Genomic DNA, 17,429 nt, shown 5'->3' with positions numbered 1-17,429 from the left:
CTGAACAGTCTGTGGTAATCATTATTGCCCCATCAGGTGTCACAGTGGATGTGGCATCATTGGCACATGATGACAGCATGGCTTGGGGGCCTCTGTGGCCATTCATCTTGGTGAGCAGAGATCACATTGCCACTTCGAATGATCAGACTAAAGCATCTATCTTGGCACCCTGTCTCCTTCAGGACCCACACTGGATTCATTTTGGTGAGCAAAGGGTTTATTTTAATAATTTTAAATTGTCCGAGGCCCATGTGCCAGACTGTATGGCTTAGCTTTTGGTCACAGCCTAAGGAAAGCCTTTACGGCAGGTAGCTAGTCTCCTATAGTGAAGCCTGTTGCCTGTAATTGGCTCTTCCTCAGGGTAGATTCCCATAGAGACAGGAATACGAGACTACCTTACCTGCCTCTTGAGAAATCAGTGTGCATGTCAAGAAGCAACAGTTAGAATCGGACATGGAACAACAGACTGGTTCCAAATTGGGAAAGGAGTACGTCAAGGCTGTATGTTGTCACCCTGCTTATTTAACTTACATGCTGAGTACATCATGCGAAGTGCCAGGCTGGATGAAGCACAAGCTGGAATCAAGATTGCCGGGAGAAATACCAATGACCTCAGACACGCAGATGACACCACGCTTTTGGCAGAAAATGAAGAGGAACTGAAGAGCCTCTTGATGAAAGTGAAAGAGTGAAAAAGCTGGCTTAAAACTCAACATTCAAAAAAGGAAGATCATGGCATCTGGTCCCATCATTTCATGGCAAATAGATGGGGAAATAATGGAAACAGTAACAGACTTTATTTTCTTGGGCTCCAAAATCACTGCAGATGATGATTGCAGCCATGAGATTAAAAGACACTTGCTCCTTGGAGGAGAAGCTATGACCAACCTAGTCAGCATATTAAAAAGCAGAGACATTACTTGGCCAGCAAAGGTCCATCTAGTCAAAGTTATCATTTTTCCAGCAGTCATGCATGCATCTGAGTTGGACATCCATACTGATGGAGCTGAAGAATTGATGCTTTTGAATTGTGGTATTGGAGAAGACCCTTGAGAGTCCCTTGGACTGCAAGGAGATCCAACCAATCCATCCTAAAGGAAATCAGTCCTGAATATTCATTGCACGGACTGATGCTGAAGCTGAAACTCCAATACTTTGGCCACCAGATGTGAAGAACTTACTCCTTGGAAAAGACCCTGATGCTGGGAAAGATTGAAGGTAGGAGGAGAAGGGGACAACAGAGGATGATATGGCTGGATGGCATCACTGACTTGATGAGTCATGAGTTTGAGCAAGCTCTGGGAGTTGGTGATGGACAGGGAAGCTGGGTGTGCTGCAGTCCCAAAGAATTGGACAAGAATGGGGTCACAAAGAATTGGACAAGACTGAGTGACTGAACTGAACAGGTGTGGATTGCTGATTTCCAGATTGGTTCTTACCTGTATAGAGAGTTGCCATCAGGAAACCAAGCTGCCTTTTACTTTTTGTCTTATCAGGGCTTCTGCTTGGCATTTGGAAAGTTCTTAAAGTGGGGATGTTATTTATTGTCAATCCAATAGTTGTACTGTTACTCTTCACTGATGTGACATGTGCCTCTCTCAAAGCCCCAGATCCTTGATCCTTGGGGCATAAATGTTTCAAAAATCAGAATTTTTCAGTTTGTAGATAGGTATTTTACATAAAACCGCTTAGGGGTTTGCACTAATACTCCATGTGCCGTGCTGTGGTTAGTTGCTCAGTTGTGTCCGACTTTTTGCAACTCCATGGACTGTAGCCCACCATGCTCCTCTGTCCATGGGGAATTCTCCAGAGTCCTGGAGTGGGTTGCCATGCCCTCCTCCAAGCGATCTTCCCAACTCAGGGTCTTCAACATTGCAGGTGGATTCTTTACAGTCTGAGCCATCAGGGAAGCCCAAGAATACTGGAGTGGGTAGCCTAACCCTTCTCCAGGGGATCTTCCCGATCAAGGAATTGAACCGGGGTCTTCTGCATTGCAGGTGAATTCTTTACCAGATGAACTACCAGGGAAGCCAGCACTCCATTACTGAACACATTGGAACAAAATGTGTGAATATGTACACTAGTGGGGATAAACAGTCTTTACTTCACCAGCAAATAAATTCAGGTCATCTCAGGTTTGGCAGTCAAACGGATCATAAGAAAACATGTTTGCTCTCACATTTTTTAAATTGTAAAATTAAAAAAAAAAGGAATTGTGGACATACATATATACATAGTCCTTAGAAATTTATATATAAGGATAAATGTGTAAATAGATATCTTTGTTCTTGTTTAGTCACTAAGTTGTGTCTAACTTTGCGACCCCATGGACTATAGCCTGCTAGACTCCTCTGTCTATGGGATTTCCCAGGCAAGAATATTGGAGTGGGTTGCCATTTCCTTCTCCAGGGGATCTTTCCCACCCAGGGATCAAACCTGCATTTCCTGCATTGGCAGGTGGATTCTTTACTGCTGAGCCACCTAGGAAGCACCGTGTGGTATGTGGAACTTTCCTGACCGGGGGGACCAGGGATCAAATCTGTACCTCCTGCAGTGAAAGCACGGAGTATTAACCCCTGGACCACCAAGGAAGTCCTCTATTAATTACTGCAGCCAGAAGGTTGGCTACAAGGAGAGGGTCCCCCCAGAAAAACCAGTTCTTGTTTATTAATTTTCATGAAACAATCAGGTTATACATACTTGCCATAGCGGTTAAGTTCTGGACTTTAAATGATAGCTTTTCCAGTTAATATCATGCAGATACCTGCTCTCTGTGGGTACCCTGATGCTTAATAAAGCTTGTGCGCCAACTGAAAGACTTTCCACATTTGTCACATCTGTAGGGTCTCTCTCCAGTATGAATAACCTCATGTCGATGAAGATTTGCCTTAAAGCTAAAGGTTTTCCCACATTCTCTACACTCAAAGAATTCCTCCTTCGTGTGGATCCTTTGATGCTGAATGAGATCGACATTGCGACCAAAGGATTCTCCACATTCACTGCATTTGTGGGCATTCTGTTTACTGTGAATCTGTTGATGGCTCATAAGGGTTGAGTGCCGGCCAAAGGCTTTTCCACATTTAGTGCACTTGTGGGGTTTCTCTCCACTGTGGATTAACTGATGTCGAATAAGCGTTGAATTCTGACTAAACGTTCTTTCACATTTGCTGCACTTATAGGGTTTTTCTTTGGTATGGATCCTCTTATGTTCAACGAGATATGCCATCTGACGGAAACACTTTCCACAGTCGTGACATTTATATGGCTTTTTTTGTGAGTGACCCTGTTTGTGGATGATCAGAGTGGACTTCTGTTTGAAGGCCTGCCCACATATGTCACACTCAAAAGGATTCTCTGAACTGTGAAGTCTTTGATGTCGAACAAAATTTGCCTGCCGCTGGAAGGCTCTTCCACATTCGTGGCATTCATAAGATTTTGCGTTTGTCAGAGTTCTCTTATGCCTCAAAAGCTGTGATCTCTGATGGCAGGGTTTTCCGTACTCATCATATTTGCCCTGCTGTGTCCATGTCTGAGCTCTCCGACTGTGAATAAGGTTAAGGCTTTGAAGGAAGTCCTTACAGCACTCATCACCAGTAGCAGGGAGTGAAAATCCGTAAATGTCCACAAGTTCATTATATTCACATAACTCTTCTGAAGGCTCCTTGGCTGTTTTCTGCTTTAGTGCTGACATCTTCCATAACATTAAGTCTTCAGAAGTGTTCTCCTTTGGGGTGAGCTCTTTCGTCTGGAATCTGGCTTCCGAATCTAGCCAAATAAAAAGAATATGCAAATTACCTGACTGCTACAGAACAAAAGGAAAGAAGCAACTGTTTGTGATATGAGAGACTCAAACGAGGCTAAGAAGTGCTCACCTGGTTCCATCGCCATATTAAAAAGCCAGTATTCTGATTTTTGTAGGACCCTCAGCTTTCATATCAGAAAGAGCTCTTGACATCACGAACTAACCAACTAACATATGCACAAGTGTGTCAGAGAATGTGAGAACTGAACACACCCTTCTCCACTAGTGGGGAAAACAGCTTCCTGTTGGTACCCAGCAGAGTCACATAGCTCTAGGAGAGAGGGAGCATCTTGTACTTTCTAGAGAAGCATGTTTTTCACAATTCTGGGAGAAATGACTGCTTTAAAATGGAGGCAGTGTGTCAGAAAAGAAAAGGAACCTGAGAAACAGCACAAAAGCCAATGGAACAGAGCAGTGACTCTCAACCAGGGATGGTCCTGCCAGAATGTAGTAGGCGGAGGCCAATGATGCTGCTTGACATCCTGTGAGGCCCAGGATCAAACAGCCCAAAACGTCAACAGAGCTGAGGCTGAGAATCCAAGGAGCAGAGGGATGTGGTAAAGGGTAGAAAGAAGCAGCCATCAGGACACAGTAAGTAGGAAAAGGCAGGAACATCAAGAAACACCAAGGGGATGTGGAAAACAGAATGAAAGCAAGGGAACAAGGGAAAGTACAGAAAAAGGGTAAGTGATGAGGGTAGAAAAAAGGAGTATCTAGAATGGCCTGAGAGCTGTCAGAAAGCACCAGCCTGCCTCTAGTAGAAATAGAATGAGCTTTATTGCAGGAGAAAGAGGATGAGCTTTGCAGACTTGAAATCCAGCTGGGGATTATCTCTGGGGAACAGGGGCAACGATCATACCCACCACCATCAGGGGACAGTAGGGATGAACAAGCAGGAGAACACAAGCCAAACTCCCGGCTTGGTATCCGGGTGCAGGCGGGGTCTCCTGGATGGTGTCACCAACTCTGCATGACCCCCAGGGGCCAGGTCTGCTCCTCACCCACCTGGGCAGGCACTACCGGAAGCCTTCCTAGTCCCCGCTCTCGGCAGATCCAGGATCCACGGCTCTTCCCACTGTTCCAGCTGACAGATCACCTCAGGTTTGGGAAACTGAAATCCTACTCGTGGGGAAGTAAATGGGATGTGGTGGTTAGCAAGTGGCAGGAGAGGTCCCAGAGCTCAGTCTACCCCTGGGGGTCTGGGTGGCAGGGCTGCAGCAACAAGCAGAGATCAGGACAATAATCAGAAGGATTATCTGAGGAGAGGAATCAGCACCATCTTTGCGAAAGCTCGGCATCTTGATTGAAAGCCTGAACAATATTCACACTCGTGGACATGGTCATTTCACTCTTAAGAATAGAGCCTAAGGGAAATGAGGACAAAGGTTAATGGGCAAAGGTTAATGCACCCCAGATGTTCAGCAGAATCCTAACAGTGCAAACTGGAAATAAACCAAATGTCAACAGGGGAAGGATTAAAGTGTAGCCAGATACAATGAAGGCAGAATATTAGGCTAATATTGAAAATCCATGAATTCAAAGGACATTTCTTAAAATAGGAAAAGGCTCCCCAGGTATTTTAAAGCAGAATACAAAACTCACATGTAGCATGATTCAAAGTTCATGTAAATTATGATATGAATTTGTTTTTAAAAACTACGTGTGTTGGGGTGTTCCCTGGTGGTCCAGTGGTTAAGAATCTGCCTTGCAATTCAGGGCTCACAGGTTTCCATTCCTGGTCAGGGAACTAAGACCCCACATGGCTGCAGAGCAGCTAAGCCTGTGAACCATAACTAGAGAGTCTGTGTGCTGCAATGAAAGATCTTTCATGCCGCAACTAAGACCTAGAGCACCTCCCTCCCAAAAAACTACATGTGTGAGTGTGTATATACACACATCATCCTCTTCTCAGGACAGGGTAAGTGAAAGTCAGTCGTGTCTGACTCTTTGCGACCCCATGGACTGTGCAGTCCATGGAATTCTCCAGGCCAGCTGAGCCACAAGGGAAGTCCAAGAATACTGGAGTGGGTAGCCTATCCCTTCTCCAGCGGATCTTCCCAACCCAGCAATCAAACCTGGGTCTTGACCCAGGAATCAAACCAGGGTCTCCTGCATTGCAGGCGGATTCTTTACCAACTGAGCTATGAGGGAAGCCCATTTACAGGATAAGTGAAGTCGCTCAGTCATGTCCAACTCTTTGCGATCCCATGGACTGTAGCCTACCAGGTTCCTCTGTCCATGGGATTTTCCAGGCAATAGTACTGGAGTGGATTGCCATTTCCTTTTCCAGGGGATCTTCCCGACCCAGGGATCGAACCCGGGTCTTCCTCATTGTAGACAGATGCTTTACCGTCTAAGCCACCAGGGAAGCTCCCATAAATCCATCGAAAATATTGTAAGTTAGAAGTGCATTTAATATAAACAGTGCTGCGATGAACATTGTTGTACACGTGTCTCTTTCCCTTCTGGTTTCCTCAGTGTGTATGCCCAGCAGTGGGATTGCTGGATCATAAGGCAGTTCTATTTCCAGTTTTTTAAGGAATCTCCACACTGTACCCCAATGTTCATTGCAGCACTGTTTATAATAGCCAGGACATGGAAGCAACCTAGATGTCCATCAGCAGATGAATGGATAAGAAAGCTGTGGTACATATACACAATGGAGTATTACTCAGCCATTAAAAAGAATACATTTGAATCAGTTCTAATGAGGTGGATGAAACTGGAGCCTATTATACAGAGTGAAGTAAGCCAGAAGGACAAACACCAATACAGTATACTAACGCATAAATGGAATTTAGAAAGATGGTAACAATAACCCTGTATACGAGACAGCAAAAGAGACACTGATGTATAGAACAGGCTTATGGACTCTGTGGGAGAGGGAGAGGGTGGGAAGATTTGGGAGAATGGCATTGAAACATGTGAAATGTCATGTATGAAATGAGATGCCAGTCCAGGTTCAAAAAAAAAAAAAAAAAGAATGCATTTACATTAATTTTCTGATAGATGAAAAATAGATAGGATTTCATTAGGTTGAATGATGCGAAAGGGCTGTTTCTGTAGGCCAAAGCAATAAAATATTGGCAATTTCAAAAAAAAAAAAAAAGAAGTGCATTTAATACACCTAAACTACTGAATATCATAGCTTAGTCTTACCTACCTTAAACATGCCAAGAATAGTTGAATTAGCCTGCAGTTGGGCAAAATTGTCTAACACACAGCCTATTTCATAATAAGAATGATGAATATCTCATGTAACTTACTCAATACTGTACTAGTGAAGAACAGAATGGTTTTAAGTGGACTGGTTGGCGACCCTTGTGATCACACAGCTGTCTGGGAGCCCCTGAATGCTTTCCAAACAAAAATAAACATTAAAGCATCCAGTGGTGGGTGGACAATCCCACAAAGGTGGTCAAGAATCTGCCGAGAGTGTCAGCATGGGGTCAAACATGCTCCACAAAGAAAAATCCGTCGAGGAGCCTCCCTCTGTAGGAGACTCTGCATTGAATGAGACGAGGGTGGGCTCCCAGGAAGGTGGAAGCTGAGGAGGTACAGAAGTGAAGTCAGTGAAGAATCATCTCCTGGGCACCCGGTGATGGTATAAGCAAAGAAGGAAACCATTTTCAGACAGAAGAAAGAAAGACTTTTCAAGAGAGGAAGAAGGTAGACTTTGGAATCTGCATGGGCCACAATCTTTTCAACTCCTAGAAGTCTTACAGATGTGGAGGATTCAGGCTGGGGGATGAATGTCTTCAAACTCTAAAACAAAAGGAAACTACTCATTATCCACAATCCCTTACTTGAAAACTTTGAGGCCTGATTTGTTTCAGGACTCAAAATTTTTCCAGATTTCAGAAAGGTGACTTGAGTGTGGGTATAGTTTCTATTATGTACCACCCTCAACAGGGGTTGAGCTGAAACCTTAGAAAAACTTTCTGATATTTATTATGCTATACATATATATATGGAGACCAAATGAGAAAAAGGATGATAAATAGCTTCCTACAGGATAAAATCAGGTTTAACCACCTGATGACTTCAGGTTAGGCCTTATAGCCAAATGAGTTATGATAAAACTGGTTTTCAGAGCTTTTTCTGCTTTGGGCATTGCACGGAAGAAACCAAGGACTTGCGTAGACACTCAAATCTTAAGCCAGCTCATTACCCAAGGAGACGACGTGTCTGTAGTTGTCCAGCATCACGTCCCTGTAGAGGGCCTTCTGAGCCCAGTCCAGCATGTCCCACTCTTCCCTAGTGAAGTACAGAACCACATCCTCAAAGGACAGCAACCCCTGGAAATACAGAGACTCATTACAGCTGCAGCTCTTATCACAGCTCTGTGGGCCACAGTATTATTGTTGTCCTACAGGCAAGGCTCATCCAGTTAATTAGCAGACTCAGGGCTCAACTCAAGCTCTGACCCTCAGGCCATGCATGTTCTTTCTTCTGCACTAGAGTCACACATGTTCTCTCTAGAGGGACACGTGGTCAGTGTGTGAGGCTTCTCTGGCTGTTTGGTCTCTGCTGCGGTCATTCAGATAATCAGAACTGAGTCAAATCATGGGGCACCCAGCTGGTGTCAGAACTGCTCCATGTGTAGAGACACCCCATATGCCTGAGGGCAAAGGTGAAGTGAGGAAGCAGAGAAAGCCGTGTCCTCCCCAGGCACGTGCTCTTCCTCTGCCTCCCTCCCCGAGGCTGGCAAGGATGCATACTCTGTTCCTGTCTTTACAGAGATGCTCCCATGCCTGCCTTCCTCTTGTTTCCACTCTCTCCACCCCTAACTGGACCAGTTCTGTAAAGAAAACCTACACACACATCTGCAGTCACCCCACAAACCCCCCTCTGACTTCAGTCTTCATAGCTCCCCTGGAGTGTCCTTCTGAGCCTCGCGCCAGCCCTCTGCCCACGTGTGAACACAGGGGAGAGCAATACAGTTACTGCAGGAAATCAGAGATTTCACAGAAACAATGATCTTTGAGCTGAGTGTTAACATATGCAGAGGTGAGTTTGCCTGTAGGCGGGGAGAACAGGATACACAGTGGTGGGGAGGTTGGGGGGTGGGGAAGAGCGTTCACATCCCCACGTGCAGGTCCTCTGTTTCAGGGAAGGCGGGAGATGACACCAGAAAGGCAGGCAGAGCTCTGTGTTCCCTCAGCAAATGTGGACATGCTGGGCCAGTGGGGTCAAATTGTTCCCTTTGAACTCCCTCCTGTCCACGACTGGTCTTTACAAATTGTCACAATGGCTTCCTCATGTGTCTCCTGACTTTTCACTAACTTTTCAACTTGACTTCTTAAAATCACCCTCCCTCTTGTTACCATCAGTACCTAAACTTCTACTGTACCTTTTAATCCAAGGGATCAGAATTATATGAGCTTGTTTCCATATCTCCTTCCCTAAACGGCTTGTAAAGTCCTTAGGGTAAGAGTCTCTCTCCCAGCACAAAGGACATATCTATCTTGCACACAGTAGGTACTCAAGAATGCTCACTGACACAAACACGGAGCAACTGTGGTGACGGCAGCTAAAACTTACAGGGCGCTCGAAACATCACTAGATCCTCTGCCAAGCACTCCAAGAGCCTCACTTCACTGAATCCTCATGACAGCTACTGTCATGACCCCGTTTTACAGATAAGGAAACTGTGCCCCAGAGAGATTAGGTGACATGTCTAAAACAGAGCCTGGATTTGATCCTGTCTGACCCCAGAGTTCAAGCTCTGTGCATCATATCATCCACGAAGGAAACACCCCCCAGCTGATAAAGATGGCTCAGCCCCAACGGCCATGTGAAAACCACTGCCTGGCTGCTGAGACCACACTGAGGAGGTGGAGGCAGGGGGACCAGCTCACCTTCCATGGGACTGGCAGGAACATGGCTTCCATGGCCTGGTCTCCAAAATGGGGCTGGATCCTGGCCATCAGGCTAAGCTGGAGGAAAAAAGAAAACAAGGTCAGCCCTGAATCAAAGCTCTCTCACTAGACAGACTTTAGATGGGGAATGCCAATGGGGCCAACAAAGCTCGAGTAGTGCAAAGTCACAGTGTTTGGTGTTGGAATGTGGGATTACAATGAAAGCAGCCGCTAGAATGGTCTTAGGAATTTCTGATGCTAGATCAATTTCTAATTTTTATCCTAGGAAACCTGTGCCTCTGCCCTCGCCCTCTCTCTAGAATATATTCTTCAGCACCTCAGTGAGAGACTCAATATATCAAGGGACCAGACTATAGGAAAAAACAGAACTCTAACCTGCAACCTGTAGCTCTGGCCTGGAACCCAAACCAGAAGCAACGTGGCAACAGGCGCCCAATCAGGACTTAGGTGGCAAGTGTGAACTTGTCCCTAACATGTGTCCCCCTCCTCCATCCAGGACCAGTAGAGAAAGTCGGGTGTGCTCCCCTACCAAATCACATAGGATGTCCTGCCCTTTTTTTTTTCCCCCAAGCAAGGTTTTACTGGGGCCGCTACTGCAGGAGCGGGGAGCAAGAACAAAGAATAGGTTCCCCTGCTTGCTTGCTCCCTGAGGCCGGGTGGAAGGGAGTCCTGCTTCTTTTACTTAACCTGCCTCCAGGTTTTCCAAGTCGATCTCCTCAAAACTCAGCATAGTTGAGTTTTCCCTTTTTTCCACTCTAAAGTTTCTCCTGCTTGCTTTTGAGTCTCTGCCAAACATGTGATAGTGGCCAGTTCACTTAGTATAACAAGCTCTGCCTGAAGAACCTTTGCCTGCTCTCATTTGGGCGGTCTTAGTTTATTTCTTGGAGAAGGCAATGGCACCCCACTCCAGCACTCTTGCCTGGAAAATCCCCTGTACGGAGGAACCTGGTAGGCTGCAGTCCATGGGGTCGCTAAGAGTAGGACACGACTGAGGGACTTCACTTTCACTTTTCACTTTCATGCATTGGAGAAGGAAATGGCAACCCACTCCAGTGTTCTTGCCTGAAGAATCCCAGGGACGGGGGAGCCTGGTGGGCTGCCATCTCTGGGGTCGCACAGAGTCAGACACGACTGACGTGACTTAGCAGCAGTAGCAGCAGCAGTTTGTTTCTACGTCACACAGAATCAGCTCAGAGAGTATAACAATGATTTTAGGTAAGTTATCAGAGATTTTAGGCTACATATGATATATAAAGAGCTAACTGTTGTCAAAGGGGCTTCCCAGGCTGCTCAAGTGAAAAAGAATCCACTTGCAATGCCAGAGATGCAAGAGACTCTGGTTCGATCCCTGGATTGGGAGATCCCCTGGAGGAGGAAAAGGAAACACACTCCAGTATTCTTGTCTGGAATATTCCATGGACAGAGAAGCCTGGCAGGGTCCATGGGGTCTCAAAGAGTTGGACACCAACTGAGCGACTGAGCAGGCACAGCTGTTGTCAAAAGAAAATTCAGAGGACTTTACTTGATATGAACAGTTTATGGAATGAAAACCAAACTGCGAACAAGGGGGCTTCAAAATGGAAAGTCTTAAGAAGTTAGTTCCTCCGCACTCACCCTTCAGTTTATAAAACATGTAAATGGGCAGCAGAATAACCCACTCCCTAATATACCACTTTGGAAAACTGATTATTTTGAGCTGCAGGCACTTAAAAAAACAGCTGTTTTTTAAAAAAGGTTAGGGGGGCGGGCGGGCAAAAGGAGAATTCCCTGGTGGTCTGGTGGTTAGGACTCAGTGCTTTCCTTGTTGGGGATCAGGTTCAATCCCTGGTTGGGGGAACTAAGATCTCACAAGCCATGTGGACTCACTTGTGCTAAGCCCCATGTCAGCAAACCGACACCTAATACTTAGCCTAATTGCAGTTTCAGCCTCTTCCAGGTATAGAACCTCCCTCCCCTTGCCCTAGGACTTCCCCAGTGGCTCAGTGGCAAAGAATCCACCTGCAATGAAGGAGACGTGGGTTCAATCCTTGAGTTAAGAACATCCCTTGGAGAAGGAAGCGGCAACCCACTCCAGTATTGTTGCCAGAGAAATCTCATGGACAGAGGAGCCTGGTGGGCTATAGTCCATGGGGTCTCAAGAGTCATGAACTTTCAAGAGAGTCTTAAGAGATACAACTTAGCAACTAAACAACTCCCTTCCCTATGAAGACTGCATTTACAATAGACCTGAATTCTAAGCCATCTCAGGGGTTAATCATTTTTCCTTGGGAATCTCCATGTTTATACAAGGTAAGCGTGTGTGCATGTGCAGGCGTGTCCAACTCTTTGCGACCCCGTGGACTGCAGCCTGTCAGGCTCCTCTGTCCATGTAATTTTCCAAGCAAGAATATTGACCCAAGGTTTGAACCCATGTTTCTTACATCTCCTGCACTGGCAAGTGGATTCTTTACCACTGTGCCACCTGGGAAGCCTCTTACCTGAGGTATACATGTTAAGAAACTTGTTTGTCTTCATTTTTTATTGCAGGAATCTCAGCTAAGTACTCAGAAGGGTAGAGAGAAAATTATTTTCCTCCTGTGCACAGGAATGAGGAAGTACATTGTTTTCTCTTGGGACTGGTTACTAGAACTGACGGTCCTTTCAGAAGAGTACCACGGTACAAGTTTACTTGTTTGTAGCTGCTAGGAAGCTGCAAGGTTACCCAGACGTGAAGAAAGCTTGTTTCCTTTAAGGACAGAGCCAGCTCTTCATGGGAAATTAGGACAGTTAAAGTTTTGGTTCTGCAGCTCTGGGTAGCTGGCCTGGGAGTATACTTAAACTGTGGCCTCCACTTTGGTTCTTCTTTAATATAATAAATCTAATGTTTCTCTCAGGGAATACACAAATGATGAGATACAGAGGATTTCCACTTTTTTCTGGTGCCTTTCTGGGCACTGGCAAACCTTGTTTCATGTAACTGCATTTTTAAGAAAGTCTGTTACATTCTGGTCTCCTTCTTTAAAAACACTGTTTGTAAGCCCTCTTGCCTCTTAACCAAGGAGGCACTTGTGATCAATAGCTCCATGGCTGGGGAAGGGACATCGACCCTTTCACTATCTAAAGTAGATTACCTGCTGTGAGCACTGTGCATTTGGAAGTCAGAATCCATAATTCAATTTATAACAAAATCTGCAATGCAGGAGACTTGGGTTGGATCCCTGGGTGCATCTGATTCCCCTAGAGAAGGGAATAGCTACCCACTCTTTTTTTTTTTAATGTGCATTTATTTGGCTGTACAGGATCTTAGTTGCAGCATGTGTGATCTGGGATCAAGCCCTGACCTGGGATCCCTGACCCAGGGATCAAGCCCAGGCCCCCTGCATTGGGAGCGCAGGGTCTTAGCCACCGGACCACCAGGGAAGTGCCACACTCCAGTATTCTTGCCTGGAGAATTCCACGGACAGAGAAGCCTGGTGGGCCACAGTCCATGGGGGTCGCGAAGAGTCGGACAGGACTGAGCGACTAACAAACAAAGCCAAAGCAAACAATAGTATTAACCAGCCATTCATTCATCGGACTCTGAACTTCTCTAAAGCCAAAGGACCTGACATGATACTCAGAGGCTGGCCTCTTCAGGAAGTCTCTCGGTAAATGCCCTGAAGACCGGGGGTTTGGAGGGACGTGGTGGGGGGCACGGGATTCGAGGGAAAGGGGGTTGTCTCTCCAGCTCTCACACCTGTGGCGGGGCCACCGTGGCTTCCCCTGGCACCCCACTCCGCCCATCACACTAGCTCTTTTCTCCCCAAACCTCCGCGCCTCCGACCCCCGCCGTGCCTCCTCCTCCAGGAAGTCCTCAGGATGCACCTGCGGCTGCCATGGAGCTGGCCTCCATTATGGAGGCGCCAGGCCAGACTCGGAATTAGGTCGGGACCTCGGCTAACCTCCACCTGAGGTGTCCATGCGGAAGATCTTTGTGCCTGTCGCCCGATCACTAGCGCAGGCCGAGCAGAGCGTCCCCACCGGAGGACCTTCTAGGAAGCTCGGAGGATTCACAACTCTCTGATCGGGGTAAGCGCTGTGGCCGGTCGCGGGGAGTTTGCGAGTAAGGGGGCGGGGCACTCACGTCTCTTCGCAACTGCCGTTCTGGTCGGAGCCAATCAGCCGCCGCAGATGGAGTGGTCTAGGCCACGTGATTTCCAGGTTGGTTACCCCAAGCACTTTCTTTTCCCACAGATTGTAGCAAGATCTCCACGGGTGAACCTTTGTGTAGCTGGGTATTTTTAAACCCTCCTTTTGGGAGTCCAGAATGACTTTTTAGAGAGCCGACCCTGGACTAGGCAAAAAAATTAAACAAAAAATTAAATATAATGAATAATACACACATATGCTATTAGCATAAAAATATTCATCTGATATTATGTTATCCGGAATTTACTTTTCTACTTAATGCTGTTGTTTAAAGAAAGAGAAGACTTAGTGGTAATTAATTGTAATTGATAGTACGACTAATTAATCTTTGATTCCATATGTTCAAAGAATGTTCAAACTACAGCACAATTGCATTCATCTCATACGCTCAGTATGCTAATGCTCATACAGTAAAGTAATGCTCAAAATTCTCCAAGCCAGGCTTCAACGGTACCTAAACCATGAACTTCCAGATGTTCAAGCTGAATTTAGAAAAGGCAGAAGAACCAGAGATCAAATTGCCAACATCCGTTGGATCATAGAAAAAGCAAGAGAATTACAGAAAACCATCTACTTCTTTTATTGATTACGTCAAAGCCTTTGACTGTGTAGATCACAACAAATTGGAAAATTCTTCAAGAGATGAGAATACCAGACCACTTTATGTGCCTCTGGAGAAATCTATATGTAGGTCAAGAAGCAACAGTTAGAACCCTACATGGAACAACAAACTGGTTCCAAATTTGAAAAGCAGTATGTCAAGGCTGTATACTGTCACCCTGCTTATTTAACTTACATGCAGAGTACATCATGTGAAGTGCCGGGCTGGATGAAGCACAAAGTGGAATCAAGATTGCTAGGAGAAATATCAATAACCTCGGATACGCAGATGACACCACCCTTACAGCAGAAAATGAAGAACTAAAGAGCCTCTTGATGAAAGTGAAAGAGGAGAGTGATAAAGCTGGCTTAAAACTCAACATTCAAAAAAGGAAGATCATGGCATCCAGTCCCATAACTTCGTGGCAAATAGATGGGGAAACAATGGAAACAGTGACAGACTTTATTTTCTTGGGTTCCAAAATCACTGCAGATGGTGACTGCAGCCATGAGATTAAAAGACACTTGCTCCTTGGAAGAAAAGCTATGAACAACCTAGACAGCATATTAAAAAGCAGAGACATTACTTTGCTGACAAAGGTCCGTCTAGTCAAAGCTATCATTTTTCCAGCAGTCATGTATGCATCTGAGTTGGACATCCATACTGATGGAGCTGAAGATCTTCAATCTTTCCCAGCATCAGGGTCTTTTCCAATGAGTCAGCTCTTTGCATCAGGTGGCCAAAGTATTGGAGTTTCAGCTTCAGCATCAGTCCTTCCAATGAATATTCAGGACTGATCTCCTTTAGGATGGACTGGTTGGATCTCCTTGCAGTCCAAGTGACTCTCAAGAGTCTTCTCCAACACCACAGTTCAAAAGCATCAATTCTTTGGCACTCAGCTTTCTTTATAGTCCAACTCTCACATTCATACATGACCACTGTAAAAACCATAGCCTTGACTAGACAGACCTTTGTTGGCAAAGTCACACCTTAGTTTTAGACATAAGTGGCCCACAGAATTGTATGCTTTTATCTTAAACCTGTTCAAGCCAGGAGCTTAAATGAGCACTTTAGATGTACAGGAAAGAACCCTCCCCTGTCCCGGCCCAGAGCTCCCAGTTCAGACCAGGGCTTTCCTTGCCCCGCCCCTCCCTGGAAGAACCTGCTCCAACTCCATGGGAATGCGCAGTTTCTTTAGGGACCTGAAACAAAGTGCTCAGAGTTAGGATCACATGCCCTTCTAGTGTAAATCTGTGCTGCACTGTCCACCTTCTTCCCTCCACCATCCTGGTGTGGGAATCACTGCGGACCTAAAATCTCAGCATCTGGCCCCCTGCCCCAAGTAAATCCAGACACCCCTGTTACAGGTCAGATAGCTTTTCCTTTGAAATAGCTCAGAAACTTCAAAGTTCCCTTGGAATTTTCTGACTTCATTCCGGGGAAAACACTGCCTTTCTCATTTTCCTGCTTTAAATTCTTTACTACCTCTGCCTCCCCCTGTAAAGTCCTCTTGCAAGGGGTGGATTTGAGGCAGTAGGTAGATGGGTACCCCCCCCACCCCAGGGTGAGCAGTTGAGAATTCATTTCCCGTGCACCAGTACTGCAAGATGAGAATCGCAGGACAATTGAGAGAGGAGGCTGGGACCTGCCCAGACAGAAGGTAAGCGACCACATATATCTCATTCTCTTTGTCAAGGAGACTTTCTGACTAGAAAGTTCCTTGGAGGTTAAAAGGGGAGTGATGCCAAGCTACCAATAGGCCTCTTTGCTGGAATCCATCTTGGCTGAGAGATGCCTGTAAACATGAGGGAAGACCCTGAGATACACCAAATAAGGACTCTGAACCAGGCAAATGAAAATGATTGGCCAAAGAAAAACTGGAAGAAATGTCCCATAAAAGTGATTTAAACTACACAAGGGTGTGACTGTCTCTGAGCCCACTGTGAGTCTACCCGCATGTACTGTACTCTTTCCTCCTAATAAACACTACTTGTTTCACTGCTTTCCCTCTTTGTGGCCATTCTTTTCTGCAAAGCCAATGGCCCAGGGCCTTGTCACCAGCCACTGGTCTAGTGGCCAGGATTCAGCTCTGTCATTCCATGACCTCAGGAGCTGAAACCCTGCTTCAAGCCTCTGCAGGCTGAGGCCACCTGAGATCAGATTTACCCCCTCAGCCTCGCTATCTTGGCCCCTGGAGGGCAGTGCCGGCTGCCCAGATCCCAGGGAGGCTGCATCCTCTCCCCGGTCCTGGGATTCTAAAGAGCCCACTCCTCACCTTCGACCCTCACCCCCGGCCCTGTGTCCTCCTGTCCTCCTCTGGCGGGTCCTTCTGCTCCACAGGCCCCCTCTTCGTAGTCAGCCCTTCCCCTCACCCCTTGTAGGGCGGTGTAGTTTCTTATGACCAAGGTAATCTAATTGTACAGGTTTTTTCCTTGTTGAACCATTCTGGAGCTGTGAGTTTTCTGGTATCTCAGGTAAAAGACCAAACCTCTTCTATGCCTGACGCTGATGAGTTTCCTCCCCCAGGTAGGTTCTGTAGTGTAAAAGTAAGCTGGTGCCATACATCCAGGATTTGCAGGGTTTCTTTCCTGTGCAGCCAAAAGTTATCCTGAGGTTGGAAGCTGCGTCACACACGCTGCACTCTAGGGTCTGTCTCTCCTATGATTGGTTCCTCTGGTGCTCATCCAGGTGTGAGCTTTACCTGAAGCTTTTCCCACATTCTCCGCAAGAACTGGGCTTTCTCCTCAGTGCCGTCACTGGTGGTGATGAGAATACTGAGCTCTGTATGAAGCTTTTGCCACTGCCACTACGTTTTGTGCTTTTTTTTTAGTGTGGATTTTCTGATGCACCTTCTGGGTGGTGCATGAAAGGTTTTCTGATAGTCAAGGCAGTGATGTGGCCTCTCCCTCATGTGGGGCATGATGAGGCATGATCACGATGAAAGCTATTCTTGCACTCACCACCCACTTGGAGTGTC

At 46.2% G+C, this 17,429-nt stretch overlaps 1 protein-coding gene across 5 annotated transcripts; it reads right to left on the bottom strand.

Moving 5' to 3' along the window:
- Window positions 1-2,422: 2,422 nt before the first annotated feature.
- On the bottom strand, window positions 2,423-13,748 carry ZNF789 (zinc finger protein 789). Of its 5 annotated transcripts, none has more exons than XM_010845715.1 (5): window positions 13,472-13,748; window positions 9,664-9,741; window positions 7,974-8,100; window positions 4,808-4,921; window positions 2,423-3,765 (listed from the first exon to the last, which is right to left on the bottom strand). In XM_010845715.1, exons 2-5 carry the CDS (start codon window positions 9,730-9,732, stop codon window positions 2,753-2,755), a joined length of 1,323 nt encoding a protein of 440 aa, XP_010844017.1. In that variant the 5' UTR covers window positions 9,733-9,741; window positions 13,472-13,748; the 3' UTR covers window positions 2,423-2,752. The 5 variants fall into 5 exon arrangements, with proteins under 5 accessions (XP_010844017.1, XP_010844019.1, XP_010844020.1 ...); XM_010845717.1 differs by having other exon boundaries at window positions 13,605-13,748; XM_010845716.1 differs by having other exon boundaries at window positions 2,622-3,765; window positions 13,498-13,748.
- Between the last annotated feature and the right edge of the window lie 3,681 nt (window positions 13,749-17,429).

The sequence above is a fragment of the Bison bison genome, unplaced genomic scaffold (assembly GCF_000754665.1).
Source record: "Bison bison bison isolate TAMUID 2011002044 unplaced genomic scaffold, Bison_UMD1.0 scf7180017864223, whole genome shotgun sequence".
Taxonomy (NCBI): domain Eukaryota; kingdom Metazoa; phylum Chordata; class Mammalia; order Artiodactyla; family Bovidae; genus Bison; species Bison bison.
The sequence above is the reverse complement of the archived record's forward strand: the minus strand, read 5'-3'. Positions and strand labels throughout refer to the sequence as shown.